Here is a 17,698-nt window from a genome sequence, read left to right as displayed (position 1 = left end):
TCATGTTAGCTCAGTCTCTAGTCATTCCCCCCCGCTGGTGCTTAGCTCTGAAATGGCAAAGGCAACACTAACACTTTTAGAGTGACTACGTGGTATAACTACATTGCATTCTTCCCATTCTCTTTTCCAGATTTATCCAGGAGATAGAGCATGCCATGGAGCTTGGCCCAGCCAAGCAGTGTCCGCTCCGCGAGTTCCTTACCATGTACATCAAGAACATCTTCCTCAATCAGGTCCTGGCTGAAATTAACAAAGAGATTGAAGGCGTCACGAAGGCATCTGATCCCTTGAAAATATTGGCTAATGCAGATACCATGAAGATCCTGGGTGTGCAGCGGCCTCTTCTGCAGGTAGGAGCTGAGTGAACTGCCAGTACACCCCTTACCATCCACATCTAGCCCTGACCTGTATATCCCACGACTAAAAACATAGACCTGTTGAAGCGAGTCCAGAGGAGGCCACGGAGATGATCAGGGGCTGGAGCACCTCTGCTAGGAAGACAGGCTGGGAGAGTTGGGGTTGTTCAGCCTGGGCTCTGGGGAGAACTTTTAGCAGCCTCCCAGTACCTAAAGGGGCCTACGAGAAAGATGGGGAGGGACTCTTTATCAGGGAATGTAGTGATAGGATGAGGGGGAACAATTTTAAAGTAAAAGAGGGTAGATTTAGATTAGGTATTAGAAAGAAATTCTTTACTGTAGGGTGGTGAGGCTCTAACAAAGGCTGCCCAGAGCAGCTGTGGCTGCCCCATCCCTGGCAGTGTTCCAGGCCAGGCTGGATGGGGCTGGGAGCAACCTGGGCTGGTGGGAGGGGTCCTGCCCATGGCGGGGGGGCTGGAACTAGATGATCTTGAAGGTCCCTTCCAACCCAAACCAATCCATGATTCTAGGATGCTATGACCCACAAAATTTGTCTCAGCGTTGAGTTTGTAACTACGATCTATTGCAGTGTCATTGCTGGCATGCTCTTTCCTCTTCTGATCCCTGTATGCAGGCGTGTAGGTATATACGGGCTCTTACGTTTTGCTTGTATGTCTCTCCTCCTGTGTCACGCTGATGGCATCTTTGCATCTTGCCTGGCACATGCCATTTGTAAAGCACCTTATAGCCATTGCAACAAATTGTTACCACCTTTCTTAAACAACTACCTTAGAAGTTTATTTGCAAGGTTTCAATAGACTCAGCCTCCCCTAGAAGTTCTGGGGACACCTGCAAATTACGGAGCAAAGATGAGGTCTGCTGCCTCCCAGATGCAGCGTGTTTGTGATTGATGTGGTGCTGCTGCAGCAAGGCACCTGTGTTGCTTCCTCAGCCAGATAAGAGAGATTTGAGAGATTTGGCTTATGAGGTTAGAGTATTTATATGAGAAGTCTCTTTTGAAACAGCTTTTTTGAACTCTGATGTGGAGTAGTGATAATAGCAACAAGCACAGTTCTCTTCCCAACTGTATGGGTAACAGAACAGTATGGAAGCCCACCCCAAAAATCTGAATTATAATGATTTGCTGTGATTTGGGTCAAGCTCTTTTAATCCTTTTAAATTATTCCCTCTTATCTATAAAATCACATCTTCAGGGATGAATAATAATTGCAGAGTTCACAGGAAGTAGCACGCATCTCCCATGGTATATATATGGCCGCTTCTATCTTAGTTTATAACTGTAAACCAAATGTCTGTTATAGTGCTATACGGTAATAGTAATTACTGTTGTTATTATTATTTGGGGGAAATCGCTAGGATTTTTGCATGTATTAATGGTCACTAATGCTTTGCTTGTCTGGGTGCCATGAGTATGGGCTGGTTCCTTCAGAGGCAAAGCAAAATTAGATTCCAGTGGAGAGTTTTCAGAAGCTTTTAGAGGCAAATAACTTCCTTAGAAGGGGGTCAGAAGTTTCTTTACATTGTTTAGAAAATCTCCATGAGTTAAAATAGTGTTTTGGACCAGCATGGCATCCCTGAACTGTTTCCTTCCCAGGGTACAGCTTTACTAGTCTTCTCAGAAATTCAGTTATCAAACCCAAAAAATGGTAGAGTACAACTCACTGTAAATAGCTACCAATATAAAAATAATTTCAGCCTCAATGTTCACTCAGCACACACCACATAAGATGAGAACAGAGCATTTTCCCAAGGGCAGGTTATGTCTGAACATCTCATGATGAGCCCTCTCGTGAGCTGACGGTGGATTTGATGGTATTTGTCTTTATTTCCCTTGACACTGCAAAAGTAGCGCCAAACAGGTATAAGATGTTACAGCAAAGACACAGCAGGAGCGGTCACAAAACAAGATCAGAGTATTGAAAACAACTTTAATGAGAGCAGAAGGGGTTTCATAGATCAAGAACTCAAATGCATTGGCTGAGCAGGGATGGCAGGAGCACAATAGAGAGGGGCTGCACTGGGGAAGAAATTACACAGTACACCCTTGTTTTGCAGTTATCTGTGATGCTGGTAGTTCCTCACCATTGCAAGTGCCTATGAAAAAAATAAATATGCCAAATTCGTAACACATGTAGAAGTCTTCCAAGACTTGATTTTCAGAACAGAGTTGAAAAAAATACATTTTAGGGCAGTTTTGGCTTCCACAACAGGGAAAGTATCTGAAGATTGAAACTGTGAGTTAGAATAGAAAGCAAAATTCCACTTATTCACAGTTTGAGGATTTGTTGAAGGTGTTATTTGGAGTTTGTTTTGAGAGATCTGGGAAAAAAATGGGTATGTTCTGTGTGGTATTTTGTATCGTTTGCCTTTCTTTTGTTTTCTCTTACGAGAATTAAACTAAGAACCCAAACTCAGCCTGTGCAGGCAGCTGACCTTACTGAGAGCTGGAAAGATTTTACAGTAATATTAACACACATGCTTTGGAGCAGGACCATGGAGGTTGTTAACCTTACAAATTTGTTTTGGATTCTTAATGCGACAATGTATTTTTGTGGATTGTGGCATCATTCGTAGCCATGAAAATGTGTTCTATAATATAAATATATTTTCTTAAAGTTCATTTGGGGTTGAAGAGCCAGAATGGCTGGGAATTTTCTCGTCCAGTTCCTATAATTTGTTTCTCATGATGGATGGAAATCATTTTGAACTAGAATTATTCTTGGTCAAAATGTACATGGTCAGAAGGTCTGCCTGTTCCCGACATTATAGAAGGGTAATTTTGTGAAGGAGAAGAAAAATTGCTGCCTCTTTGAACCAAGTCATCCAAATAGCTTGCTAAAATAATTGTATTGATTTTACATTAAAATAAAAAAAAAGGCTATTTCTGCATTGACAGTGCTGGAGCCTGAAATCTTTGCCCTCATCACCTCATGGGTATGATGAAAATACAGTGTGTATTGTGAATGAGCCTGGCACCTCTCTCCCAGCACTGTGTTACATTTTCCTGTCTTGTGTCATTCATGGAGGTGTTCATGGTTCAACCATCCCACGCTTTTCTATCCTGAAAATCTTTCTGAAGCTTTTGCGGCAGGAGCTGGTGCTGTGATTTGAACATGACTCAAGAATTTATCAGTTCCCACTGCACAGGCTGGTAATAGCAGCTTTTTGATAACTATCGGCACATGCTCGAACTGAATTAGCTTATAGATAAGAGATTTTCTAGCATCCTGTGCCATCATGTCCTCACAGATGAATCATCCATTTCTGTAAAGATTATGCTTTAAAAAAAAATTATAGCTGCCTTTTGTAAATACTACATTTGACTGTGAGAATGGTCTTGTTTCCCGTTCTTCCATCCTTAAATGCAAAATATTGTAAATCCTTTTCCTTTTAAGAGGGACTGAATAACCATGAAACCAATTTGTCTCAAAATTATTCTGCATTAAATTTCAGGCTGTAATTGTTTAAATCAATACTAAATTAGGCTACAAGCAGTTCGACGGCTTCTCATAGCCTGTTCTTGTACAGTTCATGTTGAGGTGATAAATCTTTCCAGCTAGGTGGTCACTGCTAATACTGGCCTTAAAAATGTATTGCCCTGTCTTTGTCCAACAAAAACAGTGCAGGTTGCTTTGATCTTTCCACTCCATAGCCACAGAGGTGGGGTTTTCCTTTAAAGCATCAGTGCGACTGTTGTCTCTTACAGCAGTATTGTGTAGATGATGGGTGTAATAGATTTCTGGCCAAGCTCCAGTGGCTGAAAATCCAGCAAAAATCTCCTTAAAGAGTCAGAGTGTGCAGCTGTTTGCAGGATAATGACTTGCTGGAGCTGATTACCCCATCGCCCGCACTGCTTATCCCACGCATGAAGTCACCGGCTTGTGACCAAGGAGACGTCACTGGTAGCTTTGCCATGTTTTCTTCCTGTCAAATTACTGGTTATTAAGAAGAAGAATGGTCACAGTGAGTGGCATTTAAATAGCTCACCAGTAGTGGTGGGTGCATGCTTTGGTAGCGAGTGGATGTTATTATTTGTTAATGTAAACAAATTAGTTGTCTTTTCAGGCCGGCTTCCAGTGATCAAAATCCGTTTAGGAGCAGACATGGCTGATCAATTGGGTTTTCCCATTCAAGGACAAGTATGACTTTTGAGGCAGCACCTGTGGTTCTGGTCCTCATATTTCAATGTTTTTTGCAGTGCCATGGTGTCTAAACCAGTATGAAGTGCTTTGCAGATGCTTTCATGTCTTGTGTGGTGCGTCTGTTTCCATTGTACAGGCAACAAGCCAAGAGGTTTAAGATGCACTGAATGAGTCCATGGCAGAATTTCTAGCTGCATCTTCTTTTCCAGTTTGAAATGAGAGGCAAAATTATCTCTCTGTGGGAGTCTGAATCTCCCTATTGCTTTCAATATTTCTTTAGATAATTTTTCCTTTGGGGGGAACATTTAGTGTGGTTATTGCCTTTTGTGGAAGCTTTTACAAGGCTCTCATGTAAGTTTTCTGCAGATATGTTAAGTTCTCCGCTGTGGCTGATCATGAAGCTCTAAGTTAGTAAAAGCAATTGCTAGCTTTAGGCAAACCGTTATGGAAGTTATTTGAAAAATCAAGTTTAACTTGCACATTCAGTAAAGCCTAGGTAGGAGATGGCTTTAAGTTGCATATGGCCATATTGAAGCAACACACCTTGCAGGCAGAATTATTTTCTTCCTTTCTGGATCTTAAGAAGCGAAGTCAGCTTGACCTGAAGGAAACAGTTGCGTGTTTGAGGTCTCTGTAGCCTATTAATCCCTGTAGTCGCTGGGCATCTCTTCCATAGATGGGTGCAGTCTTGTGTTGGAGTTGGCCAGAATCTGTATAACCCTTGTTTTTTCAGCACTGAATCCAAGTTAATATTCCCCATCTCTCATGACCTGAGGCTCAACACCAGGTCTTGGCCATGTGGTTTCTATCTAGAACATGTGAGAACCATTCTCCTATTTAAACAAACTTTTTGATCTGATAAACAGAACATGCTGTATTAGAATTTCACACCACAGAGAGAAGTAAAATCCTAAGTCTTGTTTGAAAGCATTGAGAAGTGGGTGCAAAATGTCTTTGATCATGGTCATACCTGAGACCACCAACTTGTTTTGTTCACCTCAACAAGTATCTGACATATGACCACAATTTTTGGCCCATACCAACACAGATTGGATTTGAACATCATAAAGGTTGGTTTACTATTATTTTCAGATCTTTAATAACCATATTTTAAATATTTATATACCCACTATAATAGTTCTGTAATTATATTAGTTGAAAGGGGCCTGTGGAAGTTGGTCTTATCTGCCTGAAGCTCTGGGCCAGAACCAAAGTTTGGCCAACGACAGATCAGGTCAGTCATGGCTTTTTCACAGTATGTCTTGAAAACTTCCAGAGATGGAGATTGAGATTGGATATTAGGAAACATTTCCTCACGGAAAGGATGGTCAAGCGTTGGAACAGGCTGCCCAGGGAGGTGGTAGAGTCGCCATCCCTGGAGGGATTAAAAGATGTGTGGATGTGGCACTTAGGGACATGGTTCAGTGGTGGACTTGGCAGTGCTGGGTTAACAGTTGGACTCTTAAAAATCTTATCCAACCTAAACAACTCTGTGATTCTATGGAGATCCTTTGGGCAACAGTTCTGCACTGCTGTCCTGCTGGAAGGCTTTCTCCTAGCCACAATTTTTGGCTGCGGTTCCTTATTATGTCACATATATGATATATAGAACAGACCAGGAGTCATCAATTAAATCATATATTATTTTTCTTTGTGGAAACATGAAGCCTACAAACAGTACAGCTCTTCATCTGTGTAAGTTATGTTAGGTATGAAGCAGAATAACTAATCCAATGACTGCATTACAGCCTTCACACTTGTACCTGCGGTAGAATCTGGTAATCTCTGCTTTAAATTATTCCAGTGTTATTAAAATACACCTCCCTAGGGTCAGTCTAGCCACAATGGTCTTGACAGTACTAGAGATGAAAGCGTGTGTGGAGGGTTTGTATCAGTGAGTCTAATCAAAAGGTGTTACAAGCAAAACACACTAGTTAATAAAAAAAGATCACCTAGCCTGGCATCTCTTAGCAATCACATTGTGCTTTTGATTAGTAGATTTTAAATGTTGTTTCAGTAATTTGAATTAATTGGTAAAATTTGCTATTCAAAGACTGCCTTTCTAACATGGCTTTATCTCTCAATTGACGTCTTTATAGTGCATCAGCCAACATCATTCCTTGGGTCCAAGAGCTAATACTTCAGGGTGAGCTCATGTCATTAGCTTTGCATGCTCAGGGTTGTGTCTGCCAGATTGTTTCAGAAGATGACCTGAGCCAGAAGAGCTCTATTTCCAACCTTAAGCTCTGAGCAAAAGCGATGACCATTGCTTGTCCTTGGGAACCAGCAGCTTCAGGTTGGAAAAGCATAACCTCATGAGCTTGTGGTGCTGAGAAACCTGGTTGGAACGGGGTCAGACCTTCTGTTCTCGGGGTGGGTTGGAGGGTGCAGACTGGCTGCTGTCTCTTTTGATCTTTCTGCAGCAAGATTTTTTGGTGGACAAGGCAGAGAGAAGTAATGGTTTCTGACACATCTGCTGACAGGGACTGAACTGCATTAGCACTCTGTCAATCCCATCTTCTAAGAGCTGCCTTTTTTGAGACCTGTTTGACTTTACTGGCTATCAAAGGCAGCCTCAGTTTTTGGCCTGCATGGGAAGAGCAGGAGGCAGCCAAGGGAGAGGCGAATAGCTGCATGGCCAACGTGAATCTGCTGGGATCAGCAGCTCTAAGGGAGCAGAAGGGGCATTAAGCCCCTGAGGTCACTCTGGGAGCTGGAATGGATGCAAGGAGAGGTTGACTTTGCCTCTGTGTATTTCCTGTCTTTCTCTTGTGTTTCTGGTCATTAGTCTGATAAGTGAGACTCACACCAAAGTGGAAAGAGAAATATACTCCAATTCTTGCATGCTGGAGATGGCTGGGGGGGGAGGGAAAAAATAAAAAATAGCTGTCACTGTCTGCTTGGCCTTGAAGATTGACATCTCACTAGCAGGTCCTGTCTGTGTCATTGCAATTCCCTGTACAGCTGGATTAATCCTGTCTCCATAAATGCAGTATTTATTGAGCTAGTAGGGCTTTTAACCCTTTTCTTTTGTTGTTGAATTAATATGAGGTTTTAGGGCAATGGGAGAAACATGCATGGTCTGCTTCCTTCTTTCCCATTATTTGTAAGAGTATTTTATTGTGAAACCCTGTGATCGTCATGCATGCAACGATTTCTGGCTTGGCTAGAAGTTAACAAGACTATGCAACAATTCACGTAGGGAGGCTGTGGGAGATGCACCAGCATGGTTTGGGGAATGTCCCTGCAGTGCTGATCAAATCAGCACTCCCAGTGCTGTCAGTGAGATGCATAGGAGGGTCCATGTTTTACAGGATTAACCCTTTTGAGGGTCCTTGCTGTCATGGAATTTACAGTGTTCACCCTCACCCTGAATTGTGCAGCTGTTTTTCAGTGGCAGTTCATTGAGTAATCACTACACAGGTAAAACCACTAAAACTTCCTTCTAAGTTATTTTGATTTTAATTTTTTTCTCCTTGCCATTGTTATTTTTTTTCAGAAGATGGGAGTAAAGCACATGTGTCTGTCTCAGCCTCAGTCACAGGCCTTGATTGATTATTTTAATTACCAAAACAGCCCAGACAGGGTCCTTTAGCAGTAGTATTGTGCTCATAAATCCTCATTTTGCTCCACATGGCTGGTGTCAGAAACAGTTCTTCTTATCTTTCTGTCCAGAGGAGAAGCCATTTAGCTTGGCCACCCTCCTGTTTGTTTAAAGTCTAAGCTGCACATTTCTCATTTGCAACGTAGTTAAGCATACAGCATCCGTGTCAGGAGAGCACATCCCTGTGATGTGGAGGCAGAGCTGGCCTTCTCATTAACCCAAGGGTGCTGAAAAGTAAGTGTGAATTCTCAGATACAGCTACCACAGAAGTCACACTTCACCCAGCCTTCCTTTTTCCCTCCAGCTGCCTTTTTTCCTAGGTGTTTCTTCAATTTTAAACCAGTGTTTTGAATTTGCTGTGGTTGTTTCTGTGATGGATGGACATAGCTGCAGTGTCCAGGAGGCTCTTAGCATCCACTTGTGAGTACCTACAAAGAAAGTCTGATGAACTTCATTTAAAGGAGATCCATATCGCTCCATTGCCAACAGCCCTCTAAAAGCTTCTTTCATAACTGTTTTTTCACTAAGAAAGTTTAATTACTTGCCTTTTCGAAACACAGCAGTGATAGAGTTTGGGGTCTTGGGCATTTTAGACTCTCTGCATGCATTAGCTGAAGCACAGATATATTTTCCCTTCCCTCTGCTTGGTTTGCTTCATGAATCCCAAATTCAGTCTGTAACACCATCTCATGCAATGTACTTTATAGATGGCTTCAAGAGAAGAAACTTTTCCTATGTTCTTGCCAGGCTCATTGAAAGTCACATTCCTCCCTGCTCCGCCCCACCCCCCACCCCGCATTTGAAGCCTGGGCCCATTTCATTTAGGAAGAATAACTCTAATTTCTAGTTTTTGAAATGTTTTCCTAATCAGAAGTGCTGTATGAGAAGAGCCATCGCATTTTAAATAATTGATGGCTACTTTATTGAGTTGTCAGCACTAATTCATCCTCCTTTTGAAGTGCTCAAATGTTCAAAGGAGTAATCCTTTTACAACATGCTTATTTTTTGAAGAAAAGTTCATTTTTATAATTACTTTTTATTTTTCCACTGCGGAATGTAATTGTAGCTATGCAGTGAGGGGGAGGGATGAAGTACCTTCCAGCTCACACAGGCTCAAAAATACCTTTATTACTACTTTTGCTGCTAATTTCTCTGCCTCCCTCCTTTTGCAGAGGTTTAATTATACCTGTTTTAAAAGTGCATTTTGAAATATGACACCTAGTTCTCATGGAGAACAAAAGATAGATTAATGTATTGTGAAAAGGAAGGGTAAAGAAGCTCTTTTTTTTATTTTTTTGTCAGGGGCTGCCTGTCCCTGACAAGCAGCATTCACTGGGAGGATCGCAGTGAAGTAGCTGTGATTTTGAAGGAAGGGACTTGTCAACAGAAGAATTAAAAAAAATAAAAAACAGATGTAGAGATGATGCGATCAGAGTATTCCTTCTTGCACGGTGGGTTTCCCCTCCTGCCCTCAGCTGGCAGAGAAATAGGTTCTTGCGAGAGTGTATAAACTTTTCTAGCAGTTTAAACGTTAACAGCACTCTAATTTACATCTGAAAGAACTGAGAGAAGGCAATAAATTAAAAGTTTCCCCTCCTGGTACTAATCTGTAAACAGACTTTTTCCATTTCAGAAAAATAAAATAAAATAATAGTTTTGCTCACACACACAAAACTGTCAGAACGCTAATTTTTTTGCAAATGATCTGCTTTTGTGCTGTGATTTTTACTTACATTACAGAGGATAAAAGCTTTTCCCTTGCATTACCTGTGCAGCTGTTGGGTGGTGCTGCAGCCCCAGTTCTGGTCATTGTGAGCCTGATCATGGACTCACTGGGGAATGTAAACCACTGGGATGAGCTCTTTAGTTAAAATATTCAGAGACCTTGTGTCTCTTTGAAGTAAACTGCTACATGGAGTGAAAATAGAGTAAAATGATAAAACTTCATGAGAGAGACCTGCCCCAGGCTGTGTTCTATTTTAATTAATTAGGTGCTGATTATAGCTGCTGGAAAAAGTAAAGACAAGAGAGAATTGAAAAGCATTGAATTTGTGAAGGTGGTATCCTAGATTCTGATCTTAGCTAACCTTGAAGTCAATCAAGTTATACAGGATTTCCTCCAGTGTGAGATGAGATCCATCCATTAGGTCGAAATAGTGTCTGTAGTCAGTCACTTTAAACGTTAAAGGACAGAAAAAGATACGGTCATTCAGGTGCATCCAACTCCTGTTTGCCTGAATAGCATCTGCCTCAATAACCTCTTGAGACACATAGAATTAAAAGAAAATCAAGCTTGAAAATTAAGCAACCCAAACGTTCAAGCCTCCAAGGGAGCTCCAAGACAATTCTATCAGAAGGCACTGAGATTTCTGTGCTTAACTGTATTTTTTTCACTTGCAGGCAGTGTCAGAAACTGTATTAAGGGCAGGTTGGTGATAAGTTACACACTCCTCTTTGGTATTAACATTGCATTTCATATTTAATTCCTGCTCTGTTGTTTTACATGGTACTTCACCGGCCACAAAATTATTGTTAAAAATATTATTAAACACCATTCTTCTAGTTAGACACTTCAAAATAGTCATAATCATAGAATCATTTAATCATACAATGGTTTGGGCTGGAAGGGACCTTAAAGACCATCTAGTTCCACCCCCTTCCAGGGGCAGGGACACCTTCCACCAGCCCAGGTTGCTCCCAGCCCCGTCCAGCCTGGCCTTGAGCGCTGCCAGGGATGGGGCACCCACAGCTGCTCTGGGCAGCCTGTACCTCACCACCCTCATGGTAAAGAATTTCTTCCTAATATTAAATCTACTCTCTTTCAGTTTAAAACCATATACCCCCTTGCCCTGTTGCTACAGGCCCTACTAAAAAGTCTGTCCCCATCTTCCTTATAAATACCCTTTAAGTATCAAAAGGCCACCATAATGTCTCCCTGGAGCCTTCTCTTCTCCAGGCTGAACAACTCATTGGCCTAGAATTAACTGCCAAGATGCACAGGAGATGTTGCAATATTGCTCTCATCCAGGTGCTAGTCAATCATTGATCTGAAAATAAAACTACGTGTGTTTTGATTCTTCCTAGAGTCACCTAAAGAACTGTTTCCTACCCTCCCAGCAGGAACACTTTGGCTTTGCTCTTTGCATTGCCACTGATAGGATAAAGTCTGCAAACCAGCATGGAATGGTGTCAGGTTCCCATGGGTGATGTAGGAAAATTGTGTTGCCATGTGATAGCTGCACTTGCAGACTCGTAGGAATGTAGGTTTGGAAGAAATGTTCAGAGAAAACCATTCCCAGATTGGCACGGGAGATCTCATTGTAGAGACAATCTTGAAACAAAGCTCCATCTGGAAGGCAGCTCTTTTGCTGTCCCTTGCTTCTCCATTTAAAGCCCTTTTTCTCATATCCAGGTTAAAGGTAGCAGCCAACACTGACCATTTATTTTGTGCTTTGGACTGCTGCTGTGACAAAAGCAATGTTTTGACATTCAGATTCATTCCTTTTAATATTGCTTGGTATTTGGGCATTTGGCATTGATGAATTTGTGTACTAGATGGTGCCTGTTTTCTGGTTTGTAAAGCCAATCACAGCCTGCAGGAGTGTGCACAGTAGCAGGCAGAACATCATCCAGATTTCATCTCTAGTGCTTAGTCTGAAGTCTAGGAAGACTCGCAAAACTAATAATAATCAGAATAATAATTCTTACATTGGTAGCGCTTGGGGAGTAGCCACATGCTTTAGACAGGTGAATTTTCTTATTTTTGCAGATAGAAAAGTTTATACTACAACAGAGGTGTGGGTTTTTCATGAGCTCCTCAAAGACTTAACGAACAGGCTGTCGAAGAGTCACCAACAGCCCATGGCTTCCTAATTATTGTTGCCTTTTCAAATCAGTGGACCATGCTATTTAAGAGTGTTCAAGCTCAGAGCAACATCAAATGCTTGTGACCATTATGATGCTTTTTAGCCCTTCCTATAAACCATCTGCCAACAACCACTGGAAGGGACAAGGAATGGGATTTAGAGCAATCACCATGCCACAAAGCAGAGGCTGAACTATCAAAAAAAAAAAAAAAAGAGAGAAGAGAGAAGAGGTTAAAATAAAGCAGCTGATGTTCTGGAAATAAGAACCTACTGTTAGATCAGGGAGGAATATCCTTTACAAATGGACTTAGGCAAGCAGTATCTACCCGCTGTTGAGTGTAGACCAACAAATAGCTGGAGGGTATCAGGGCTTACTTGGTCTTTTTGGTTCTTAAAAATAATTTGGCAACACTTCGATGGTTTGTCAAGCCAACGAAATCTCATTTTATTGGAATGAATTGCCTGTGTGTATATGAGTATATATTGACGTTTCTGTATTGCAGCCCCAAACCGGTAATATGGGCTAGGCATCTCTTAATTGCATTTAGCCTTGTGTTTCACAGCTGGGCTGAAGAGTGGCCAGAAAAGCTGCATTCCATCAAGTCAGGTTTCAAGTGAGGAGGAACGAGTCCTTCTGCTAATTTTTTTCCACTAATAAATCACCAGGACCATAGCACTGGACATACAAAGAGCTGGTTGAAGTTTTGGAAAGGAGAGAAGGACTTTTCAAATCAAAATGTTCATTTGCCAGTGAGCTAATGCAAAGAGTGTAACCCAGGAGTGGATATACTCAGGCAGGTATGTTTGGGTGTCTGGAAAGATGTGAGCTTCCAAATAAAGTCCATTTTTTATATAATAGGAATAATAGTTCTTGAACATCAAACAGTCCAGCCTTGAAGAGAGGAAGTTTTTGCTGAACATTGGTCTTAGTATGATATATTTTTATAGTCTTTTAAAAAAACAGCAAGAAATTGCCCTAGTGGAGCTGAGAAAGTGAATTCCCTTGATAGTCTGCAGCTAGTTCAGTGCTTCAACTCCTTTCTGCATGATTGGAAAGGAAGAGTTTGGGGCAGGGATCAGACAATAATGCCAAATCTGCAGCAGCATGGAGCCTTCCAGACAATAATGCCAAATCTGCAGCAGCATGGAGCCTTCCAGAAATGGTCTAAAATACATATATCTGTATATTTAATCTTAGTTATAGTAGCTTGAGCCCCAAGGTACTGAGCTGTGAACAGTGAAGGAGGGAAGAGGGGAAATGTGTGCTGATGGTACTGACAGGTCGTTGGGGTAGACGTGAGGTTTTGAATCCCCTTGAGATCTTCTCCAAATACTCGGGATGGGGGGGGGGGGGGGGGGGGCGGGGGGTGGTTTGAGCCACCTTCACTTTTGTGCAATGTGCCTTTCCCCCAGGCTGCTTCCCCAGTCTCCTCTTTCGGTATTTTTACGTGGGTATCAGCTTGGCTTTTTTCTTAAAAAGTGTATTTCCACCCTGTATCGTTTGGCACTGATCCATATTTAGGTAATGAGAGAGGTTGTTTTCCCTCTGATGAGGAGAATGGTTTAAAATGTTTTTCTTCTAATAGGTTAGCAAGTGTTGAAATTGATGTAATGAAATAATGACAGGGGAGCATCTCTCCGTGAGTTTACTGTGGTGGTGAAAAACATTCTTCTTGACAGGCTTTGGGTTTTTCTTCTAGGTTTATCCCCTTGCACTTGCTCTTTTGTTTTGCTCTGAACAATCAAACAGCTCTTGAAGGCATAGGGTGGCCTTAAGTAAACACTCTTTAAGTCCAGGCTATCTCCACTAGCCAGTACCATCCAGACCAACCTCAGTTACCAGTACCAGATCTGTACTTGACTGCTTGGTTTGCAGGAGATGGTTTACATCATTGCCTCTCCTGTTCCCCTTTTCCTTCTGTAAACCCCCAGTGACTGGTTATAACTTGTAGCCATGACATAATTTAAGGTTATTTATAGATTATTCCTTACTTGCAATCTTAAATTGCATCATTTCTTGCAGATGGTAACACAAGGCTTCAAGAGAGATTTGAATGAAGGTGGGGATGGCCTGGCTGGTCAGTGGAGGATTTTCTGTGCATAAGAAAAAGTGTAAAAATCTTGAAATAATTATACTGGAGATAGATAAATGACACATTCAAGATTAGTGTTGACGCCACAGGAGGATGCAACACAAAAGCAGGCAGCGATGTAATGGCCAGAAGGGACAGAGCGTGTTTGGCCAAGGAAGCTGTTCAGTTCCCATCCCTACTGTAGATTTATTTTGTGCATTCAACTTTTTTAAAAGGCTACTAAAAGTCAGCCCCAGGTCCAGATTGTGAGATAATCTTTTCTCTTTTTTGCACTGGAATCTGGAGGAATGGTAGGGAACTTGGGAAACAGCCATTTGGAAAGTTTATGGCAGCACACGCAAGGAGCAGGTATTTACACAGCGGCTTGATAGCTGAGCTTGTCATACAAGCTCAGGTCAAAATCAGCTTGTCTGGGTTCGTTTCTTTACATCTGATTGAAGATGCTGACTTTGGGTTGCATATGTTGCTAGCAAAAAGGAGCTGATTTTATTTTGTTTGATGCTCTGGTTTCATAGAGCAGGTCAGTGTAGACAAGGTCTAGCAGGGACGGGGGAAGGTTGTGACAGAAGTTTATGGGTCGATCCTTAAATCTTCGCTTCAGGAGATTGACATCCACAGGCGATGAAAAGGAATAGAGGAAAATTTGCACAGGCAGGGGTGAAGAAGGATAGTATTTGGGAGCTGACAGCCTTCTACGGGTGGACTTTCAATGAGAGCATCCTCTCCAGAATGTGCAGTTAGCTGTCCAAGGCCCCTTCCCTGCCTCATGTCCCACCTTGCTGAGCATGTCAGACAACATCAGGCAAGTCCACAGCTGCTTGCTGGACCCATGTCCTTGCAATAATTAGAGGTCATTTATGACAAGAGTTAGTTTGTGCTACTAAATTATTTTTTCCATTTAATTGCATAATAAAGCAGGAGTGGTCCATTTTTTAGAACCTTTATCACGGTAAAAATAGCAGTCAAATCACAATCTGGAGTGTTTTTCACTCTTGCGATCTGTTCTTTTCAATCAGGTGACTGTCCATACCTGCTCTCTCTTAGCTTTCCCGTCAGTTTATGATCATATGAAGCCTCCAGCATCTTTCCTGGTTTATTTTTATGTATCACACTCTTAGGAAAAGAAAATGAAAATAGTAGGAGCAGAGAAAACTTGAGTACTGCAATTGCTTTTTCAATCAATTGTAGAGAACTGCTGTAGGAACTAAATGCAAGAGCATTTAAAAATATGTTTATGTTTCCAGCTTATTGCAGGAAAATGCTCAAATCTCTTTCCTGTTGTCTTCTGTTGTAGATATCTTTGGTGCAGCAAATTATTAAGCAGATGGTGGGAATATTTTGGTAAGGCTGGTGGAAACTGGTCAATAAAAGCATGCTTTGCGCTGACCCTTCTGGGACCTTTTGTGTATTTTGCTGTAAATGGATTAGCAGCATTTTTCTTGGGTGACGTTTATAAATTGGTTCTGGGTGAGATACGCTGGGTCACAACACAGGGTGAAACCCTCACTTTCTTTATTCTGTTTACTCCACAATCACTCACTGAATTTTCCCTAGCTAAGGAGGTCTGCAAAGGCAAACATCAGGATTCTTTATTCTTTACCATCAGAGCAGTGAGACACAAGCACTGGTTGCCCAGAGCAGCTGTGGCTGCCCCATCCCTGGAAGTGTTCAGGGTCAGGTTGGACGGGGCTTGGAGCGACTTGATCTAGTGGAAGGTGTCCCTGGACAGGTGGAACTAGATGGTCCTTAAGGTTCCTTCCAACCCAAACCATTCTATGATTTGTCCTGTTTCCAGTATTGACAAGCAGCTTTGTGTATCGGCAGCATCAGGAAATGGGAAGGGACATCTGTGTCGGTGGTGGCCACAGGACTACATAGTTCCTGGAACGGAGAGGAGAGGCTTGAAGATTGTGGTTTCAGGTTAAAGGAGAGAGGAGAAGGGACCATGTATTTGGATAAATGCCTGATTGCAGCTCAGTTCATGATGTTGCCATTTGAGTCTTCCCTATGATAAGGAAACTCCAGGGATGACTCATAAACTTTCCACGTTGAAGGTTTCCCGTAAAAAGACATTTTAATCAAAAGTTAATCTTCTAGTGCCCTAAGTGACATATACTTTTAGGGGGTTATTAAATAGCAGTTTTCAAACCCCATCAGTAGAGTGCACTGGGGGCTCTTGGGGCTTGGTGCAGGTACCCTGTGAGGGAAGGTGCAGTACTTCAACTCTGAATTGATGTATATTGGGGTAACTTAAGCTTCCAATGATGGAAGATCTGTAGCTCAGGACTAAGGTGTGTTGGCAGATGAAGGTGAATGGGTCTGGTAGTGCATGCCAAGCAGAGGTTTGCCCAAAGCACATATATAAATAATACTTTCATGAGTACTTACATCCACATCATCTAGCACAGAGATAATGAGATTTCTATGTCTCCCATACATCCTTTACATTTAAGTCAAACATGTCAGCAAAAGATTGAATACATTGTAGTTAAGGGGGCTACATTTTGGGTAGCCACAGAATTACAAAGGTAGCTTCTCAGAAATGTATCATTCACAGTGAGTATTATCTAAGATGTTTGTTAATGTGTCAATGAAATTTAGGTGCAGCTGCTGGAAAATACATTTTATCAAACTGTTGATACTGGATTTTGTGAGATGAGGTAGTATTTTGGTTTCAGTTCTTCTGATTTTATTAGAAACAAACTATTAAAAAAAAGCATCTGATGTGGGTTCAGTTTGCATTTGTTCTTGTTGCTCTGCTGCAGGGCTCAAACAATGCAACAGAAGGAGCCATCAGGAGTTCTCACTGGGGGTAAGATAACCACTTATCTCCAACAGGGACCTAATATCACCCAAGGAGTCTCCAGAGCTGAAAGAAGTGTATTCAGGAGGACTTTGGAGGACACAAAAACATGTTCTGGCTTCTTGGAGCAGATTAGGCATTGCTGAGAAGCTGGCTGAGAGCATGGCCAGTGCAGAACTGTGCCCTGGTAATGAGATCACTCACCTGCCTGCCTGGCCCCATGTCCCCCACTGACATGGCATAATGAGAAAGATAAAAAAGTCTGGCAAGCTGTAATTTTATCATGTTGATTCTTACGAGCTTTTTCTCCTTTCTTCATCTTTTAGAAAGCCTACTTGACATGGGGTGCTTCCCAATATAATCTCAATGCAGCAGAGCTTCCTCGTGGTCATTTCCACATTCTGTATCATACTGACATTATTCGGGGGTAGGGGGAAGAGAAGTGCTTTATAACCTCTTATATTACTTGCTGTGAATTTTAAAATTCATTATTAATTATGACAGTGTAGATTGAGCCAGTGTCTTCTGAAAGCTCTAATAAACATGTGGCAGAAAATTAAAATTACATGGCTGAATGAGTTACTGCCCCCAGCCATCTGCCCTGTCCCTTCAGTGGTTGTTGCTAGAAAGGTGAGGATATCTGATCCACTTCTGAATCCATTGCTGAAAGCCTTTGGTTTTCATTATATTTTCATGCAGGCATGGCCTGATCTCAGTTTATCTTAATATGTGATGCAGAGTTCTGTGAAGGTTTGGGAGCAGATACAGGCAGGTGAGACATCCTTAGATTATGCTATTGAGTGGAGTGGAGGA

At 41.8% G+C, this 17,698-nt stretch overlaps 1 protein-coding gene across 2 annotated transcripts in view; it reads left to right on the top strand.

Annotated features, from left to right (window-relative positions):
- EXOC4 (exocyst complex component 4) overlaps positions 1-17,698 on the top strand; it is a 412,836-nt gene that overhangs the window by 302,096 nt on the left and 93,042 nt on the right. For both annotated transcript variants that reach the window (XM_080393436.1, XM_080393437.1), the window contains exon 11: positions 131-350. In XM_080393436.1, coding sequence (XP_080249562.1) covers positions 131-350 — 220 coding nt within the window. The remainder of the gene's footprint in view (positions 1-130; positions 351-17,698) is intronic.

Source organism: Falco punctatus, assembly GCF_963210335.1.
Source record: "Falco punctatus genome assembly, chromosome: 6".
NCBI classification, from domain to species: Eukaryota; Metazoa; Chordata; class Aves; order Falconiformes; family Falconidae; genus Falco; species Falco punctatus.
The sequence above is the reverse complement of the archived record's forward strand: the minus strand, read 5'-3'. Positions and strand labels throughout refer to the sequence as shown.